At 37.0% G+C, this 19,872-nt stretch overlaps 2 protein-coding genes across 2 annotated transcripts; both read right to left on the reverse strand.

The window, feature by feature from the left end:
* Window positions 1-948: 948 nt before the first annotated feature.
* On the reverse strand, window positions 949-7,833 carry LOC140171391 (hematopoietic prostaglandin D synthase-like). The gene is made up of 5 exons (XM_072194636.1): window positions 7,461-7,833; window positions 5,520-5,612; window positions 4,676-4,788; window positions 4,470-4,571; window positions 949-3,283 (listed from the first exon to the last, which is right to left on the reverse strand). The coding sequence occupies exons 1-5, from the start codon at window positions 7,597-7,599 to the stop codon at window positions 3,107-3,109; spliced, it is 624 nt and encodes a 207-aa protein (XP_072050737.1). The 5' UTR covers window positions 7,600-7,833; the 3' UTR covers window positions 949-3,106.
* A 1,389-nt stretch (window positions 7,834-9,222) lies between these two features.
* On the reverse strand, window positions 9,223-18,660 carry LOC140170801 (hematopoietic prostaglandin D synthase-like). Its single transcript, XM_072194021.1, has 5 exons — window positions 18,519-18,660; window positions 15,514-15,606; window positions 12,705-12,814; window positions 11,681-11,782; window positions 9,223-10,325 (listed from the first exon to the last, which is right to left on the reverse strand). The coding sequence occupies exons 1-5, from the start codon at window positions 18,655-18,657 to the stop codon at window positions 10,149-10,151; spliced, it is 621 nt and encodes a 206-aa protein (XP_072050122.1). The 5' UTR covers window positions 18,658-18,660; the 3' UTR covers window positions 9,223-10,148.
* Window positions 18,661-19,872: the final 1,212 nt, after the last annotated feature.

Consider the following 19,872-nt stretch of genomic DNA (forward strand, 5'->3'; position numbering starts at 1 on the left):
ATAAGCAATTAAAGGTCATCGAGGCAAACTAACGGTCAATTCAAATATGAAAAACAGTTAAAATTGTGTATTATGTTTAAAATAGTAGCTACTGATGTAATAAGTAGTAGAAACAATACGCAACGCGTGTTGGTACGTGGAGAGTGAGCTTCTTTCGATCTCGAGTCGGACTTTTTGTACTGTCAGTATCAAAAGTCCAGAATCATGCAAATGCTCTATTTTGTCTAAAATACACGGCTTTCGACCGAACCACTAGCAGGCTATGTTAGCACATCTATGCCAATTACAAAGGTACCAAAATCTGAATTTTGATGATTTTTACGATCGTCCGGATGAGCAAATCACTGAATGGGCCTTTAATGTAATAGATGTTTGATGAGGTTATCTTAAGATCCCGGCTTAAGATGCAATATCAATATACGGTAAGTGGTTTAAAGGAAATACAAATAGGCCAGTCGTGGTTAAGGTGACAATGTTGACCCAGTGCGCAGCAAAATAATGGGAAAACAACAAGAACTGTCTTTAAAAAAGACAAATCAACGGGTACCGGGTGTAGATAACGCTTCATAATATTAAATTTGCACTGAAATGTTTTATTAGTTTTTATGTGTAGCTATGTGTGGAGTAATTTATCGGGTGGGAAATAGAGGTCGCGTTATACGGTAATCCCGATATTAGAGAGTTGCGATTTCCAAACGTACGTATCGAACGCCTGTGTAATCTATTCAATTCCCGTCACAGGAGAGTGATTTTGAATAGATTGCACGGGCGTGACGTTCGAAAAGTACTTTTGGAAATCCCAATCTATGTATTGTCTTTTAAATACGTACAATGTTTTGGAACCAAATAACCCAGCAAACACAAAACGTTTTCGACATCATTCGCAAAAGGTTAGAAAAGGTTGCCAGAAAACGTTTTAATGTCGGGATGTTTGTGCCAAAAAATGACGAACATTTGCACTTTTCTTTCCATTACTGTTACATTGTGAAAAATCATATAGCTGTGGTGTTGGTCAAATATGTTAAGAAAATATTCAAACCGATGAAACCCTGTTGCACTGGCTAAATAAGCTTCAGACAATTCTTGTCGGAATTTCGCCATTTTAATTTTCACAGACGACTTGACCTTTTGAGGTCATTTAGTAGACTTTTTACCAGTCGTTTTGTTTTCGTAACATTTAGGTGCAAGTTGGAACGTGTGTAAATATTACACAAATGCACAAAAAATCAGGTTTGAAAAAAATTAACAAATTTCATATTCGAATGTAAGTTCATACGTGCTGGTAATAAACAATTTCCAAAAGTTTAAACTGACTTTCAGCACAAAAATTCACTAACCTTGAATTTTCGATGTGTGACACACATCTTCATCAGAAGAAGTCCTAAGATGTTGTGATGGACTTGCCCTCTTGTTGATCATTGGCAACTTTTGGTCGAATGAGGGCGTTGTATAAGGTTGGCAATTCCAGTCCTTGATCGCGATTTAGTTCTGGCGATTTCTTCTTGATCAAGGACTGGAATTGCCAACCTTATACAACGCCCTCATTCGACCAAAAGTTGCCAATGATCAACAAAAGGGCAAGTCCATCACAACTTACATCTTTATAGGACTTCTTCTGATGAAGATGTGTGTCACACATCGAAAATTCAAGGTTAGTGAATTTTTGTGCTGAAAGTCAGTTTAAACTTTTGGAAAAAATTTCATATTATAAGATCGTACATTATGGCTTTTATAAAGTTCTCAAAGCATTTATGTTTATGTTACTTTGCTTTTAATTAATCACAGACTTTTTGTGTATTAGTACAGAGTCCACATAGTCCACTAAGATTTAGTTCACACTCAAATAGCCTATAATAGATTGAGAACTTGTTGAGAGCAGTTAGATTATGAAAATTGATATCAACAATTTTCTCTGATTTATCATATCCCTGCTTTTCTAAACCATGACCAGCTGTTTCCTTTAAAATAAAATGAGCACATTTGTTGTTGACAGTGGCGTAGCCAGGACCATTGGGTACAAGGTGGGGTACAGGGGATGAAAGTTTTGACAAAAATGGTCAAAAGGTCAAAAATTGTCAAAAAATCTAAAATTCTTTGGCGTGCAACATCTCACATGTAGGGGACAAGGGGAAAAGATGTTCCCACACGGGGGGACCTGCCCATCCCTTGCCCCTGGCTACGCCACTGACTGTGGATAACCACAAGACCTCTTAATATCGACAAAATATATCGCATCTTAGGCCTAGTAAGTTATACAAATAAAAAATTATTTTTACGTGGAAAAATCACAAATCAAGATATTTGACACACTGAAAAATCATACAATTGTATTAATTAGGATGTTTACATTAGAGTGTCAAGTTTTCCGTGTCACGGAAAAACGGACAAATTCACGGAATTTAAGAAAAAAACGGAAAACACGGAAATTCGCGGAAAACGTGTTTTTTCCTGAGAAAAAATAATGAGATGTGAGTTTGAAGTAATGAAAATGAAGTCCGTCTTTAAAGATATCAGGCTTAAAACAACTAAAAAGATAATGCAAGTAACTTATTTTTACCCCGAATGTGAACACGGAATTTAAATTAAATCACGGAATTTAATATTTAAAACCACGCACGGAAAATCGCGGAATTCGGTGTTTTAAATCACGGAAAACTTGCCACTCTAGTTTACATGACCGTTTGTAAATCACATGTCAACATAAAATCAATTTTTGTGTGACATTTCATGGCTATTTTTGCTAAAAGGTAGGCAATCTTCCTCACCTTTTAAGTGTTTAATTGCATCAACATGTTCTGTAATGAAATGGTTTGTATTAAAATACGTTCCCGGGGATACGTTTAACATGTAGATGCAGAATTTAGTTATTCACATCCCATTTGCTATAGCAACAGCCATTTTCAACCATTTCCATTCACGGTAGGCATCAAAATTGACTACAAACGATCTTAGAGCGACAAAGTTTCAATTCATCTTAAAATGTAATTATTGGTCAAAGATCCTTCGACACTATCAGTCTGTGTTCTGCGCTGGATTTAGTATGACAGCGGTTTTTGCTCAATTTTTTCACCCTCCATTTTTTACCAGTTTGAACGCACCATATCAACTATAAGAATGACTTCGGTCTTGTTTTTATCCATGACGCTATTCGATCAATTGATTCCACATTCGACCTTATAGCAGACAGTTTTGGATATTTATGAAGCAGTTCATTGATGGGTATCTCTGCGACAATGCTGGCCAGCTCAATGTCACAATATGCAATTAGGTCAGCCACAGTAAGCTGTAATCAAATCAGATGGAGATAAAAGTTAAATCCTATATTTGTAGCTCTTTGTTTACATTTAAAAACTATGTCAAGCGAGATGTGAATCCCCATTATCTTGGCATATGACTCAATGACTCCCAGATGACCATTGCATTGCATCATATTATGAAAAAAAAACTCGTGTTTAATGTGGATGAGAGAGAATGAGCTGTTAATATAATGGGGTTTCTTTAGTACATATCAAAATGTAAACATGATTTCGGGGCAGATTTATGAGAGTACTCCAGGTGTCATCTGTATAGGATTGCAGCTCCTATATGTATTCTCATATAATAACACTTGTAAACCAGTCAATTTTGTGTAAGTGAAAAGCTACTATTCCGGCCATAACGAAGGGGATTTGATGTACGCCAAAAGTGCCCATCTTTCACAAAAAAGGAACTTGTATCTTCATTCGACTTGCTGAAGTCTAGTGTCTGAAGGAACACGTATGTCAATGGAACTGAGTGGATCAATGCCTGTTCTGTTCCTGAAGAAAGTGAGTGATCATGGTGAATGGTGAAAGCAGTACTGCCTTTGGAAATTATCATATATGCACGGATTTTGTACGCAACGGATATATAACGTAAGTATGTGATCTACGCTGGGCAATTTTGATTCGGGATATAAATCAATTGCCCGAACATGGAGTGCAACAGAAAGTTTATAATCAACAACAAGAACAATCGGATATACAAGATCATTGTCCAATCATACTCTAATAAGCCCATTCGCCATTCTAACTTCCGGTTTTTGAGAGCAGTTTTGGGACACTTTGACCTTTGAAATAATATATCGGAAAAATTGACGTAATTATTATTAATTTACTTATTATTGTCACAATGTTATCATTATAAATACTTTAATAATTAATTTATACAATAATAATATTTTTTATATTTGTTTCAATTATTGTAAAACATTTTGTACGTACAAAAACCCAATATTTCTGAATTTTCCCAATAGGTCAAAGGACAAAGTGTCCCAAAACTGCAAAAACTGTCCCACCATGCATTGCAAACTTCCAATGCCGATTTGGCTTATTATTAACAATTACGATACATACAGTGTGTTTTGTTATGAAGTGTTCTTGGGCATTGTTGGTAAAAGGTGTTATTATGTATTGTGATCCATAGCAATAACAAATTCTATTGTATCTTACCTTTTCACCCATGAAATATTTGTGCCCATCCGACACTTGTGACTCCAAACCTTTCAGAATCTGAGGCAATGTTTCTTCTTGGTAGGTCTGTAACAATTTTGCCTAATGAAGAAATCACATTAAATGCAACGTAAAACAAGTACAAATGCTCTGCACCATTTCCTAATTGATTTACCATCTACCTCAGTAGATTAAACTTGAATTACCTTTTCACTACCTTCGGATCGCAATATTGGAACAACGGGCGTGTGGAATTGCTCACATGTGTCCATGATCCCGTCAATCTTTGCACATTCCCAGTTGGATTTTCCATAATAACCTGTATATATAAAATAAAGAACACAATCAAGATCAAGTGAAATTATGATTATGAAACAGCGACCCTTCACCATATCCAATCACATCGCATTGGACATTGGAAATATAACTGAAACTGAACTGATGGTAGTGTTCAGAAACGCCTTAAACGGGGTCGAAAATAATGGGAGTCTTAAAGGGCTTTCTTGCCAAACTCCGGCCCAAACATTTCCCCCAAATTGCCAAAGGTGGGCACAATTTCCAAGTCATCCCGTTGACTGGCTGCCAGACTGACCTTTGCCGAGACAAATGCACGTGAAGCGCACGAACATTTGTGAGGTTAATGCGTAAATGGATCGAAATGAGGTTATATGGCCAATACGATGGTACCGCACACCGACATCGCCCGGTTAATAATTACATTATACAACCAGAGACACTGAAATGAATACACGGGATCGATACACGTAGATGTGCTATGCACGATTGATATTCAGACGATAAATCTTTGGATACCGGGGTGGAAAATGATGAATATCTCCCGTAAATGATTTCGTATAAAGAAACCAGATGTGGTTCCTTGCACTTGAATATATATTTTGAACAGATATGATAGTCGTTAGTTTGCGCTTTGAGAGAGTAGATTGCGTCTTGAGCTGAATAAGTGACCAAAAACGGACGATGGAACTAGAAGTAAAGCAGCAGGTGGTTTAAGTCATGTTGGTGAGCCTATGCATATACACGTATACTTACCAAATTCCCGGGCAAGATATCTGAATATCGCTTTACTTTGAATCAGTCTTTGTCCATCTACCTCTAAAATTGGTAACTGCCCTAATGGTGTTGCTGTGTCGAAATAAGAAATACTAGAGAGTTAAAATTGTCAAATATGACATTAAATGGGGCAATATAGCAACATATCAATTAATACAGAACAGCAACAAAACTGAACTTTTAGCAAAGTACTTTGGGATCAATGTTTACTTTAAGGTTCAACGCACTTTTTATTTAATTGTTTTGTTCTATGGTTCCCTATCATACTAGGAAGTTGGGACACGCACCACACAAATTACATCAATACCCTAATACCAGCAGTAGATAGCTACTTCATCAATACCCTAATATCAGCAGTAGATAGCTACTTCATTAATACCCTAATACCAGCAGTAGATATCTACTTCGTCAATACCCTAATATCAGCAGTAGATAGCCACTTCATTAATACCCTAATACCAGCAGTAGATAGCCACTTCATCAATACCCTAATATCAGCAGTAGATAGCTACTTCATCAATACCCTAATATCAGCAGTAGATAGCTACTTCATTAATACCCTAATATCAACAGTAGATAGCTACTTCATCAATACCCTAATACCAGCAGTAGATAGGTAGTTCATCGATACCTTAATATCAGCAGTAGATAGGTACTTCATCAATACCCTAATATCAGCAGTAGATAGCTACTTCATCAATACCCTAATATCAGCAGTAGATAGGTACTTCATCAATACCCTAATATCAGCAGTAGATAGGTACTTCATCAATACCCTAATATCAGCAGTAGATAGCTACTTCATCAATACCCTAATATCAGCAGTAGATAGGTACTTCATCAATACCCTAATATCAGCAGTAGATAGCTACTTCATCAATACCCTAATATCAGCAGTAGATAGCTACTTCATTAATACCCTTATATCAGCAGTAGATAGGTACTTCATTAATACCCTAATATCAGCAGTAGATAGCTACTTCATCAATACCCTAATATCAGCAGTAGATAGCTACTTCATCAATACCCTTATATCAGCAGTAGATAGCTACTTCATCAATACCCTAATATCAGCAGTAGATAGCAACTTCATCAATACCCTAATATCAGCAGTAGATAGCTACTTCATCAATACCCTAATATCGGCAGTGGATAGCTACTTCATCAATACCCTAATATCAGCAGTAGATAGCTACTTCATCAATACCCTAATATCAGCAGTAGATAGCTACTTCATCAATACCCTAATATCAGCAGTAGATAGCTACTTCATCACCTATATCAAGCTCATCAGCACTAAGCTACTTCATCAAGTAGTTACCTGCTATAATACTCTCAGCAGTAGATACCCAACTACTTCATCAATATACATGATATAGTGATATAGTGATATCAGAAGTATAGAGGCTACTTCATTTTGATATCAACAGCATGTAGCTACTTTATCAATACGCACTCTTATCAGCGGTAGATAACCACTTCATTATTTTCAAGAGTAGGGCCTAAATTGGCTTAGACAGAAACTCTTTCTTACAGATATTATACTATATTATTTTCAGCATTTTGGGTATAAAAATAACAAATTTATTATGACGAGAATCGTACCATGTGGCTTCAAAAACCCGTGGTGGTATTATTATAGTAACCATATACAAACATGTGATGTACACACAGCTGTATAGCAACATAACAATTAATATTAGTCAAAACCGCGCATATAGCAAAGTACTTTTGGTCAATATACTTTAAGTCAAAGTGTCAACGCACTTGGTTATTTGTTCATTTGTTCTATGGTTCCAACTTCATAGGATCATAGGAAGTTGGACACGGATCACATTTAGTACCACCAAACAGAAACGATTGCAAGATCTGTTAGTGATCGTGGTGATGCTGTCATTTTCAGTTAATGATATTGCTTACTTGGTTTCATTTTTAGCCATTCTTCACTTCCATATTCCAATCGAATATCCTGGAATTCAACATGTGCCAGTGTAAATAATAAACGAGCTACTTCTCCTCTTGCTCGTGAATTGAAATAGATAAGCTTATAAGTTGGCATGGTTTGACGTGTCAAATCACTGCAAGTTGAATCTCTATAAAACAAGGAACTGTGTGATTGCGCCTTAATTTGTCACCAAACCACACTATAGGCTTAGTTTAGCCTACTGCATTTTCAGTCTGCATAGGCGCAGGTTTCCACAGTCAATAGTATAAAAATCTTAGCCTATAACGGTGTTCTGTTTACACGTGCGGCACACAATTGCAAAATTCGGATATTATCAGAATTGTCCATGCATGCACGCTGAATTCTCCGGCAGCTGAACTTTGCTCTACAGTTGAAGGTTCAAAGATCATGGAAAAATTAACTGCAGCTGGATTATGTTTTACCACTATGCAACGATATTTATAAATATATAAATAGATAAATAAATAAATAAATAAATAAATTTCTCACAAATATAAATAAATATATATATATATAATTAAATAAATAAATAAATAAATAAATAAATAAATAAATAAATAAATAAATAAATAAATAAATAAATAAATAAATAAATAAATAAATAAATAAATAAATGAATATCATCCTTGTTGAGGCAATGAGCAATTACCTGACCAGACCAGGATCAGAGACCAAGTACTAGAGAGAGGGGGGGGGAATAATAACCAGTAATTGGCAGTGGCGGCGCCATGATTTTTGGGGTCATTGGGTGGGGGAAAAAGTGAATTTCGGGGGAATTTGCAAATTTTGCGCAAAGAAGTGGAAATGTACGTGATTTGGGGGGTTTTGCCTCAAAAGTGGGGGAAACTGGGGGGAAGAAAAATATTGGGGGGGGGGCAATGCCCCTTCCCCCATAGCGCCGCCACTGGTAATTGGGGGTAGATTAGTGGCTTAGATTTTATGTCCTTTTTTATTTTGCAAAATTGCAATTTTTCAATAAAAAAGTATCACGTATCTTCAGTTATTCCTGATCTTTATTTTAAATATAGAAGGAACAATCATACATGCTTATGAACTAAAGAAAAGAATATACAGATTATACACACATATACAAAATAGAACTTAAACCAGTAGTGTTGTGAATCGAAACTTACACGAGATCCATCAATTCTCGCTATTCGCAATAAGGGCGCCGCCAGCGGTTTGTGATGTAATCGTGATGTATCATGGGAAAAGGTCGACATCCAAGTCCGCGCAATACGAATATTACCATGCTATTACATAGGAACACGTGACAATATTTTTTAGTTTGTCAAAATAAAGGTGTTACACGCGAATCGATACTCAATAATACTTAATAATGTGATTTGAAATGTGCACAAATAATTTTTTCTCTATCGATTTGCGTGTAATACCGTTATATTGACAAACTAAAAATATTGTCACGTGTTCCTATGTAATAGCATGGTAATATTCGTATTGCGCGGACTTGATGTCGACCTTTTCCCATGATACATCACGATTTTCCCATGATACATCACGATTACATCGCAAACCGCTGGCGGCGCCCTTATTGCGAATAGCGAGAATTAGTTATTCTGGTGAAAAGCTGTGAAAGATAGATTTCACACCATAATAGATGACCGATGGATCTCAAAGTTTCACGGGTAAAGACTCGCTGAATACACGAAGAAAAAATACCCGGATAAGAAAATATCACTTCACAATAATCTTTAATTCAATCTTTAAAACAAATTCCGCACCATTATTTCAAAAAAGTATCATAGATTATGGATTGAGTACGCTTGCGGCGTGTCTCCTACAACAGCTGGCCATCGACTACCAAGAATCGTAGGCGAGCGTGTTTGACGAGAGAAAGACCGCGGAGCGATATATTTAAATAATTGATAAATCGAAAGAAATAGCGCCATAACAATAGCATGCACAGAGGGGGACTGGGGCAACGGCCGGTCGACTGATAAACTGAGTCCGAGGCCGCGGCCCCAACTCAGTTTATCAGTCAGTCGGGGGAATTGGAAATGGACCCAGTTGGGGGAAATGCACCTACAGATTTAAAACAGGGGGAGAGTTATACGCCATTTTTGTCAAGTCAGTCAGTCGGGGAAACTGAACCCAGCCTATCTAGGGCGAAATGCATCTGATCGGGGGGAACTTTATCGGGCCAAGGTTAAGAAACAATGGTAGGCCCTATAATTTTGTGCCCTAAATAATTTAGGGCACAAAATTATAGGGCCTACCACTAATTTCAATTGAGAAATGTGCGCAGGGTATTCGGCTTCCTCCTAAGGGTGGCGCCCTTGTCGCCACTGACCTCTCCTCCCCCTACCTCTCCTTCTCCCTCCTTGTTCTCACCCTCTCTCTTCCCCTTCTTTTTCCATTTTTCTTTTCTTTTCGACACCCCTGGCGATCCCTAAAAAAAGGGAAAAGAAAGAAAAGAAAAGAAAAGAAAAATGGAGAAAGAAGGTAGGCATCAAAATTTACTTAAAATTGATTTCAGCACGACAACGGGTCAATTGATCTTAAAATAATTCGCCAAAGATCCATTGGCCCTATCATTCTGCGTTCTGCGTTGGATTTAGTAGAACAGCGGGTTTTCAATTGTGTCACTCCATTTTTACCAGCTTGAACACACACCAAGTCAACTATACGTATGTTTTCGGTCTTGTTTTTACCCACGACGCTATTCGATCATTTGATTCCACATGTGATCTTATAGCAGACAGTTTTGGATATTTATGAAGCAGTTCATTGATGGGTATCTCTGCGATAATGCTGGCCAGCTCAATGTCACAGTATGCACTTAGGTCAGCCACAGTAAGCTGTAATCAAATCAGATGGAGATCAAAGTTAAACCCTACTTTGTAACTCTTTGTGTACATGTGTACATTAAAAACGATTTTAAGAGAGATGGAAATCCGCACAATAACAAAATCAGTCAGGTCTATTATTATCTTGGCATTTCCCAGATGACTCAATGACTGTCAGATGACCATTGCATTGCATCATTTTATGAAAAACCCCGTTGCTTAATGTGGATGAAAGATAAAAGCTGTTAATATAATGGCGGCTTTAAGTACATAACAATAATTATGTAAACATGATTTCTGGGCAGATTTATTACTATTAGAGTGTTCCAAGTATCTGCTATATAGGATTGCAACTCCTTAATGTACATGTATAATATATGTATATGTATAATGTATATTTCTCATATCGAGGGTTGAGAGCCAGAAAGCTCAACTCACAATCACCTGCTGAGCATTAAGTCGCCAGGTCAATATAAAAAAATACAGTCCATTAATCATGACAAAATTCAATAGAAAACAAAAGACATTATGGAGGAAATGTTGATTTTTGAGACCAAAGCAAGGAGCCAACTTTATGCTCATTTTGTGAGAGATGGTCATATTAAGTTACGGCTTTCTGGTTTTGAACCTTCTATATATAACACTTGTACACCAGTCAATTTTGTGTAGCTGAAAAGCTACTATTCCGGCCAGAACGAAGAGGATTTGGAGTACGCCAAACGGTAGCACGTCTTTCACAAAAAAGGAACTTGTATCTTCCACTTGTTGAAGTCTAGTGTCTGAAGACAAGCGGCCACGGGACGCCAGGTAACCTCGGTATTTTCTTGTCAACCTAACCCTAACCCCCAATTAGATGTCGATTGACAGGATAGCGGTCAACGGATTACTGCTTACTGTGTAACAATAATAGGTTAGCCGCTTCTGTCTGAACTGAAGTGACACGTATGTCAATGGAACTGAGTAGATCGATGCCTGTTCTGTAACTGAAGAAAGTGAGTGAACATGGCGAGTGCTGAAAGCAAGCAATTATCATATGTGCAAGGATTTTGTACGCAGGGGATATAATTATACAGAAGTCTGTGATCTTCGCTGGGCAAGAGTCTATGATCTTCGCTGGGCAAGTTTAAATCAGGATATGCAGTTGCCCGAACATTGAGTGCAACAGAAGTTTTTAATCAACAACAAGAAGAATCGGATGTCGGATGTGCAAGATCATTGTCCAATCATGCTATAATTTTTATTAACGAAACATACGGCAATTTATTTTGTTATGTATTCTAAATTATTCTAGGGTTAAAGATGCTTTTGGCTTTGTATCGTTAATTGCATTCCACAGTAATAACAAAATTAATTCTAATGTATCTTACCTTTTCACCAACGAAATAGTTGTGCCCATCTGGCACTAGTGACTCCAAACCATTCAGAATCTGAGGCAATGTTTCTTCTTGGTAGGTCTGTAACAATTTTGCCTAATGGAGAAATTACATTAAATGCAACGTAAAAACAAGAACGAATACTGTGAAGCATTTCCTAATTGATTTACCATTGATTGAACTTCCCCCACTTTCCAATTGATAACACGAGTCAACCTAAACAAGTCTCCTCAGAGCAAAGGGGTAATCTGCATTATTTGACCATGTACCTAGCTACCGCCTAAAAAGAGTAGCTAGCTGTTTTCCGTGTCAAAAAATGACAGAGGATTTCTAGCGCACTTGTGAATAATATTTAAATGGTTTATCAAATATGGGCATTATGACCAATATTTATGAATTTTTGCATGGTACCGGATGGTGTCCAAATTTGGCTAGAATATACTTTATGGTCAATCTATCCAGTGAGTTTGATATTTTTTATGAATGAACTGTAGTATGAATGGCAGCACGCCGTCATCCATATTCACTACGAAACAGTGAAATGCTTGGTTGAAATTACATCAGGTACCTGTGTCGGTTTTTTAATTTCAAAAACATTTTTTGCATGTAATATGAAGATAACATATTAAAATCAATATTAATTGTGATATTTTGGCCTAAATACATTCGTTTAGCAAGTTTTCGAAAGGAGTGGATACGAGCAATTTGCCTATACCCTTGAGTGTGTGATTATTACGTAGTCAATTCACCACACACGGTGAATGGGAGATGTCCTTTAACTTTTTCTAATGGCAAATTCTGTCTGACATGGCTGAAATTAGCGGCGATTGCGAGTTTTTGGTCGATTATGACGTCATTCTGGGGGTATTTGTACTGGTGTTGGTATTGATCAATGGAAAGTGAAAACCCATACCTATTTATTGGTACAACATTTTATAGCAAAAATCCAGAAGGGGCCCACCCATTCGTTAGACGTGTTACCAAAAATACCTCAGTTCTACAATTAAATTTGAATTACCTTTTCACTACCTTCGGATCGCAATATTGGAGTAATGGGAGTATGGAAGTCCTCACATGTATCCATGATCCCGTCAATCTCTGCACATTCCCAGTTGGACTTTCCATACACTCTTGTTCCGGCAGTTAACAGTCGCCAAGTATAAGAAGAAAAGTTTAAGATTTTTAAACAATTAATGTTCAAAGGCGTGATTTTGCGCTTAATCTGCAAAGTTTAACGTATGCATACTGCAGTTACTGTCCGTTTTCCTATACACAATACACAGTGCTCTTTCCCATTGACGCGTGACCTTTACAAATAGCCCTACGTTAACAGTATGGGGATATGACTAGTTAACGTCGCTGTGTGAAAAATAACCGGCCAATATTAAAAGTACTCTTCTAAAGTTCTAGAAAAATAAGTTTTTTAACATGTCCTAATTTTTAGCTAATTTAGATGTTTGGAAATATTCGTACTTTGGTGTTTTAGTTAATGTTATAGGTAATAGTACATTGCCTAGTTAACGTCGCTGTGTGAAAAATAACCGGCCAATATTAAAAGTACTCTTCTAAAATTCTAGACAATATAGTTTTGTAACATGTCCTAAATTTTTAGCTAATTTAGGTGTTTGGAGAGGTCGTACTTTTGTGTTTTAGGAAGGACATGTAAACGACAGATAACACCAAAAATATGAAGAAATTATTTCCAAACCGTGTTAATTCAAAAATCATTATGTTGCTCATTTTCAAGAATGCTGGTTTACAAAAAGCACGCCATTGTCTGATTTCGTGAACAAAGCCACACATAACATTGTTTCCTTTCGTTTCCTTTATAATCGGTTACCCAACTGAAGCTATGAATACCAGCTTTATTAGCTTTTATTGCGATATCGCGCATGAAAACAGTCACTTGTGCACAACCAGAGAAGATCCGATTTAATCAGTTGAGCTGTTTCAATGAGTGTTATCTTGGTTTAATAGCTTTTAATGGGGTTAAGTCCTGCAAAGGTCGAGATGAATTCTACTGTAGACATGACTGCATCATGGCTAAAAGACTGTTAAACTCGAGCGCATTTTATTTTTTGTTACGTTAAAAGGCGTTAAACTGTGTAATGTTTAGTGGAATTGTACTTTACCTGTTTAACGATACATCTCGCGCCACGGAATTTTAACCAATTATTGTTTAAAATGACAAAAGCAAATGGCGGCCACGAGTGAATGCTGGTCGTGCTGCTTATGGTCTCATGAAACTTCGTTCAAATAGGTAGGTTTGAGTCAATCAGTTTGCACCTAACTCGAGATTCGTTTGATAAGTTATGCATAGACATCGTTGAGACATACAGGATGGATATTGATGCGTTCATTTGCTAGATTTAACAACGTCATTGGGATTGACATTCTAGCGATACTGTACTGTACTGTTCTACGTGCACGGTACATGTATATCACCAATGTGTGTACCGCGATGTTCAGTTTTGGGCATACGTACAATAGCTTACAATGTAGACGAGATGCATTGAAGTATCGGTATGCTGGATACCGTATCGAGTGTGTGAATTTATTAGCGTTGATGTATTGTATTTTAGCATTGTATCGTAATGCATGCGAGAGAGAAAGGCTTACTAGATTTTAATTTTTACTCGGATACATTGCCCGGATACATAGCGGGTTGAACTGATAAAAAACCAAAATACTTTATGCATGAAATTGTATTTTTGAACGAATCTCACAGTTGACCAAGATCTGATGACTTCAAATCTATCATGAATTATGCTTCAGTATAAAATTTTTAAAAAAAGAAAGAAAGAAAGTCCCAATCATAATTAAATCCAATACAACCATTGATTAAGCAGTTGTATTTCTTAAACAATCCTTAGATAAAATAGAACATATAAATCATTATCTGTTTAGAGTTATTAAGCAAATATTGATTAAAAGACCTTAAACAACATAGTTGGTTAAGCACTTAAACTTGAAGCTGGTTAAAGTGCTATATGCATTTATTGGTTAAAAGTTTTAACCAACTATTGATTTGAGCCTTAAACAACAAGAAAATTAAGGGCTCTTAACCAATATTTCGACGAGAGGACCACGTAACTAACACGAGTTTAAGATTGATTAAGATTGTTTAAGACTTTTTTAATTGGCGAAATAAGAGAACCTGCATATAAAATCAAGATCAAGTGAAAATATGATTATGAAACTCAACATCATATCTAACAACATCGCATTGGACATTGGAAATAAAACTGAAACTGAAACACCTTAAACAGGTTCGAAAAAATGGGAGTCTTAAAGGCTTCCCAAACTTTCCACAACATTTCCAAAGGTGGGCACAATTTCCAAGTCATCCCGCTGACCGGCTGCCAGAATGACATTTACCGGGACAAATGCTCATGAAGGCACGAAAATAAGTGATTTTAAAGCGTAAATGGGTCAAAATGTGGTTATATGACCAATACCATGCACGTTAATGCATGGAGATTATTTTGTTTTTCATGGAAAATCTCGGGACCCCTTTTGGAAGAGTCCGCGACCGCTAGACGGGTTGTGACCCGCAGTTTGGGAACTGCTGGTATAGTAGTGCCGCCACTGCCGGGGACTGGTTCATGATTTTGACACAACTAAGTCCGACCTTCAAAGTAATATAATATGAGCCGTCCCATGTTCAATATAATGCCTTCTACATGTACCGGGCACACCGACATCGCCTGGTTAATAATTACTTGGTACAGCAGAGACACTAAACTCAATACCCGGGATAGATATACACGTGAATGTGCTATGCACGATTGGTGAGCCTGTGCATGTACACGTATAGGCCTACTTACCAAATTCCCGGGCAAGATATTTGAATATCGCTTTACTTTGAACCAATCTTTGTCCATCTACCTCTAAAACTGGTAACTGCCCTAGTGGTGTTGCTGTGTCGAAATTGGAAACAACAGACAAAATTAATGTTGGTTAATTTAGCTTATTGACATTATGACATTAAATGGAGCAATTTAAAAACTGAGCAATCAATCAACAGCACATGATTTCTTCATCAAACCATACTGCAGTTACTGTCCGTTTTCCTATACACAATACACAGTGCTCTCACCATTGACGCGTGACCTCTACAAATGATGTATGTTGGAAGAATGGACACTTGCCTAGTTAACATCACTGTGTGAAAAATAACCAGCCAATATTTAATTTATTCTCCAAACTTCTAGCAAATATGTTTCTCTAACATGACCTAAAATTACAGCTAGGTTAGATGTTCAGAAATGGTCGCACTTTTGTAAAATATGAGTGAGGGCAAAGCATAGCTAGTTCATAGCTAGCCAACTCCCCGTGTTAATTGAATGGAGATTTGACCGAAAATATTGAGCTATATTGGTAACGGACCGCTCCGTTCTGAAGGATGCCACAAAAAAACGGTACAAGCTTCATTTAAACTATTCTAAATAGGTTCTAGAAAATATAGTTTTGTAACATGTTCTAAATTTTTAGCTTATTTAGATGTTTGGAGAGGGTCGCACTTTTGTGTTTTAGGAAGGATATGTAAACGACAGATAACACCAAAAATATGAAGAAATTATTTCCAAACCGTGTTAAGTCAACAATCATTATGTTGCTCATTTTGAAGAATGCTGGTTAACAAAAAGCAGGTCTTTGTCTCATTTCGTGAACAAAGGTACACATACCATTGTTTCCTTTCGTTTCCTTTATAATCGGTTACCCAACTGAAGCTATAATACGGTTAATACCAGCTTTATTGCGATGTCGCACATGTAAAACAGCTTAAAACAGACACTTGTGCACAACCAGAGAAGATCTGATTTAATCAGTTGAGCTGCTTCAATGAGTGTTATCTTGGTTTAATAGCTTTTAATGGGGTTTAAGTCCTGCAAAGGTCGAGATGAATTCTACTGTAGACATGACTGCATCATGCTAATATTATAGCAATAGATATAGTAACCTCATTAATACCGACATGCAGCAGCAATAGGCGGGGTGGGGCTTAAAAAGTGCCAATTTTACTCCACTTTTGCATCATATTTCACCAGTTTAGCTTCAATATGCCAAAAATTTTCGCACGCTTCGCGCGCATTATGTCGCCAGAAGGTGCTATTTTCAAGTATTTTTACAACCCCCTCATGTCAAAATAAATCTACGCCACTGGTTTCGTTCTATTGTTATCTATCATACTAGAATATTGGACACGGACCACTTTAACTACTTCATCAATACCCTAATAGCAGTAGATATAGCTACTTCATCACCTTTATCAAGATCTTAACAGCACTATAGCAGGTAGCTACTTCATCATTGATATCTACTTCATCAATGTTGGTATCAGTAGTAGATAACAACATTTACAGGATATGGGCCGTAGACCTACTATAGTACTTCATCAATACTGAAATCATTATCAGCAGCAGATCACTATACTTTTCTCGTCTTGCAACGCCTCGCCCGATCAGTGTGGGTGAGTTATTGACATGCTTGCCCATCCTAAGATGTTGATCAAAACCAGCACCAAGATTTCTGACTTGGGGATTGACAGCGGCTTCACCTATACCCTTATCACCAGTCGATAGCTACTCCAGCAATATACATACTACGTCAGCAGATAGCTAATTCATCAATACCCTAATATCATCAGTAGATAGGTACTTCATCAATACCCTAATATCAGCAGTAGATAGCTACTTCATCAATACCCTAATATCAGCAGTAGATAGGTAATTCATCAATACCCTAATATCAGCAGTAGATAGCTACTTCATCAGTACCCTAATATCAGCAGTAGATAGCTACTTCATCAATACGCTAATATCAGCAGTAGATAGCTACTTCATCAATACCCTAATATCAGCAGTAGATAGCTACTTCATCAATACCCTAATATCAGCAGTAGATAGCAACTTCATCAATACCCTAATATCAGCAGTAGATAGCAACTTCATCAATACCCTGATATCAGCAATAGATAGCTACTTCATCAATACCCTAATATCAGCAATAGATAGCTACTTTATCAATACCCTAATATCACCAGTAGATAGCAACTTCATCAATACCCTAATATCACCAGTAGATAGCTACTTCATCAATACCCTAATATCAGCAGTAGATAGCTACTTTATCAATACCCTAATATCACCAGTAGATAGCTACTTTATCAATACCCTAATATCAGCAGTAGATAGCTACTTCATCAATACCCTAATATCAGCAGTAGATAGCTACTTTATCAATACCCTAATATCAGCAGTAGATAGCTACTTCATCAATACCCTAATATCACCAGTAGATAGATACTTCATCAATACCCTAATATCAGCAGTAGATAGCTACTTTATCAATACCCTAATATCACCAGTAGATAGCTACTTTATCAATACCCTAATATCAGGTGTTACCTAATATCAGCAGTAGTAGATAGCTACTTCATGACCCTTATCAAGCTCGTATCAGCACTATAGCAGGTAGCTACTTCATCGATACTCTTATCAGCAGTAGATAGCTAGCTACTTCATCGATATACTGATATCAGCTATCATGATATAGAGACTGCTTCATTAAAACTTGTATCAGCAGCATGTAGCTACCTCATCAATACCCTTATCAGCGGTAGATAACTACTTTCATTTCAAGAGTACTGGGGGTAATCACAATCTTAGAGAGTACCTGCGCATCAGTTGTGGACTTGCGGAAACGGAAATGATTCTGATATATCCCAATGGCAGCGGAATAACTTGTTAAAGTGTGCTGGCATGGTACTTAGGTGTAGCGCACGTTAAATCACCGACATTTACTTTATTTAGTTAATAATAGTGCTTACTTGGTTTCAATTTGATCCATTCTTCACTTGGATACTCTATTCGAATATCCTGGAATTCAACCTGTGCCAGTGTAAATAATAAACGAGCTACTTCCCCTCTTGCTCGCATGTTGAAATAGATAAGCTTATAATTTGGCATGGTTTGACGTGTCAAGTCACTGCAAGTTGAATCTCTAAATAAGGCCAATAACATACAGAATGATATAAAATTTCATTTACAGAAACTAATATTGCACTTTTAAAATAGTATCAACAAATAAAACGAAGAAAGAAAACATTAAATAAAATACACTTCAGAAATGGGGGATTGCACAGCCACTGTGCATGCAGGATACAATGAGCATAATGAATAAAAAAATAAGCACTTCTTGTTTAGCAGGTTCACAAAAGCTCACAAAGTAGTGTATGGCAATATTTTGGAAGCGGGCGGTTCTGAATCGCAGCTGGGTGAATTTATGCGCATTGCGAAGGTCTAGATGGAGGAAGGAGATCTTTAGTACGGTCTGAGTCGGCAAACCCTTCGGTCAACCTTCGACAATGATCTTCTCTTCTATCTGACAGGCGCTCAATTCATCAAGGTCGCAAGCTTGCACCGCACCACCTCAGCATAAGGCCAAAAAAAAAATTGTTTGTTTGTCCATAAAGGCTTATGAAATAGTTGGGTCGGTAGGTCGGATTTCTTTTTTTAATTTTTTTTTTTACAGATATTGCACTTGAAACTGACAACTGACAAGACTGGTAAATAAGTCCAAACACACAGCACTTCACTGGTTTAACTCTTGAGATGGTTCTTAAAAATACAAAACATCTTAATTTTTTTTAATTTTTTTTTTTTAGGTCAACCATGAATGATCCTAGCATTTAGGTCTAGGTCCAGGGACACTACAAAACCGAAAAAATAAAAAACTTTAAAAAAATCTTTTTTTTTTTTTTTTTTTTTTTTTTTTGAAAAATTCCAACAAAAAAAAATTCCAAAAAAAAAAAAAAAAAACGGTCGGGACCAGGGTACACGGTCGGTCGGACGTGGACAAACAAACAATTTTTTTTTTGGGCCTAATTTATGATGCAAATCTCTGACCTAAAATGATCCTGCATGCACATCTTTGGAGTTGGTCAAGTGAGTTTGTTTGATTTGTTGTTAATGAGGAGTGCCAGGTCGGGTGCCAGGTGAGTCAAGAATACGGCGCACATAACCTTTGTACACAGTAATTACACACTAGTCTCTGGCTGAAGATGAAGATCAAGGATGTGAATGATGAGATGTGAGGGCACGGTGGCTCAGTGGTTACGGCCTTGGACTCAATCTGAGAGCTTGCTTGACGTGCGTGGGTTCGAGTCCCCGTCCCGCCACCGT

The sequence above is a fragment of the Amphiura filiformis genome, chromosome 15 (genome assembly GCF_039555335.1).
Source record: "Amphiura filiformis chromosome 15, Afil_fr2py, whole genome shotgun sequence".
Lineage (NCBI taxonomy): Eukaryota > Metazoa > Echinodermata > Ophiuroidea > Amphilepidida > Amphiuridae > Amphiura > Amphiura filiformis.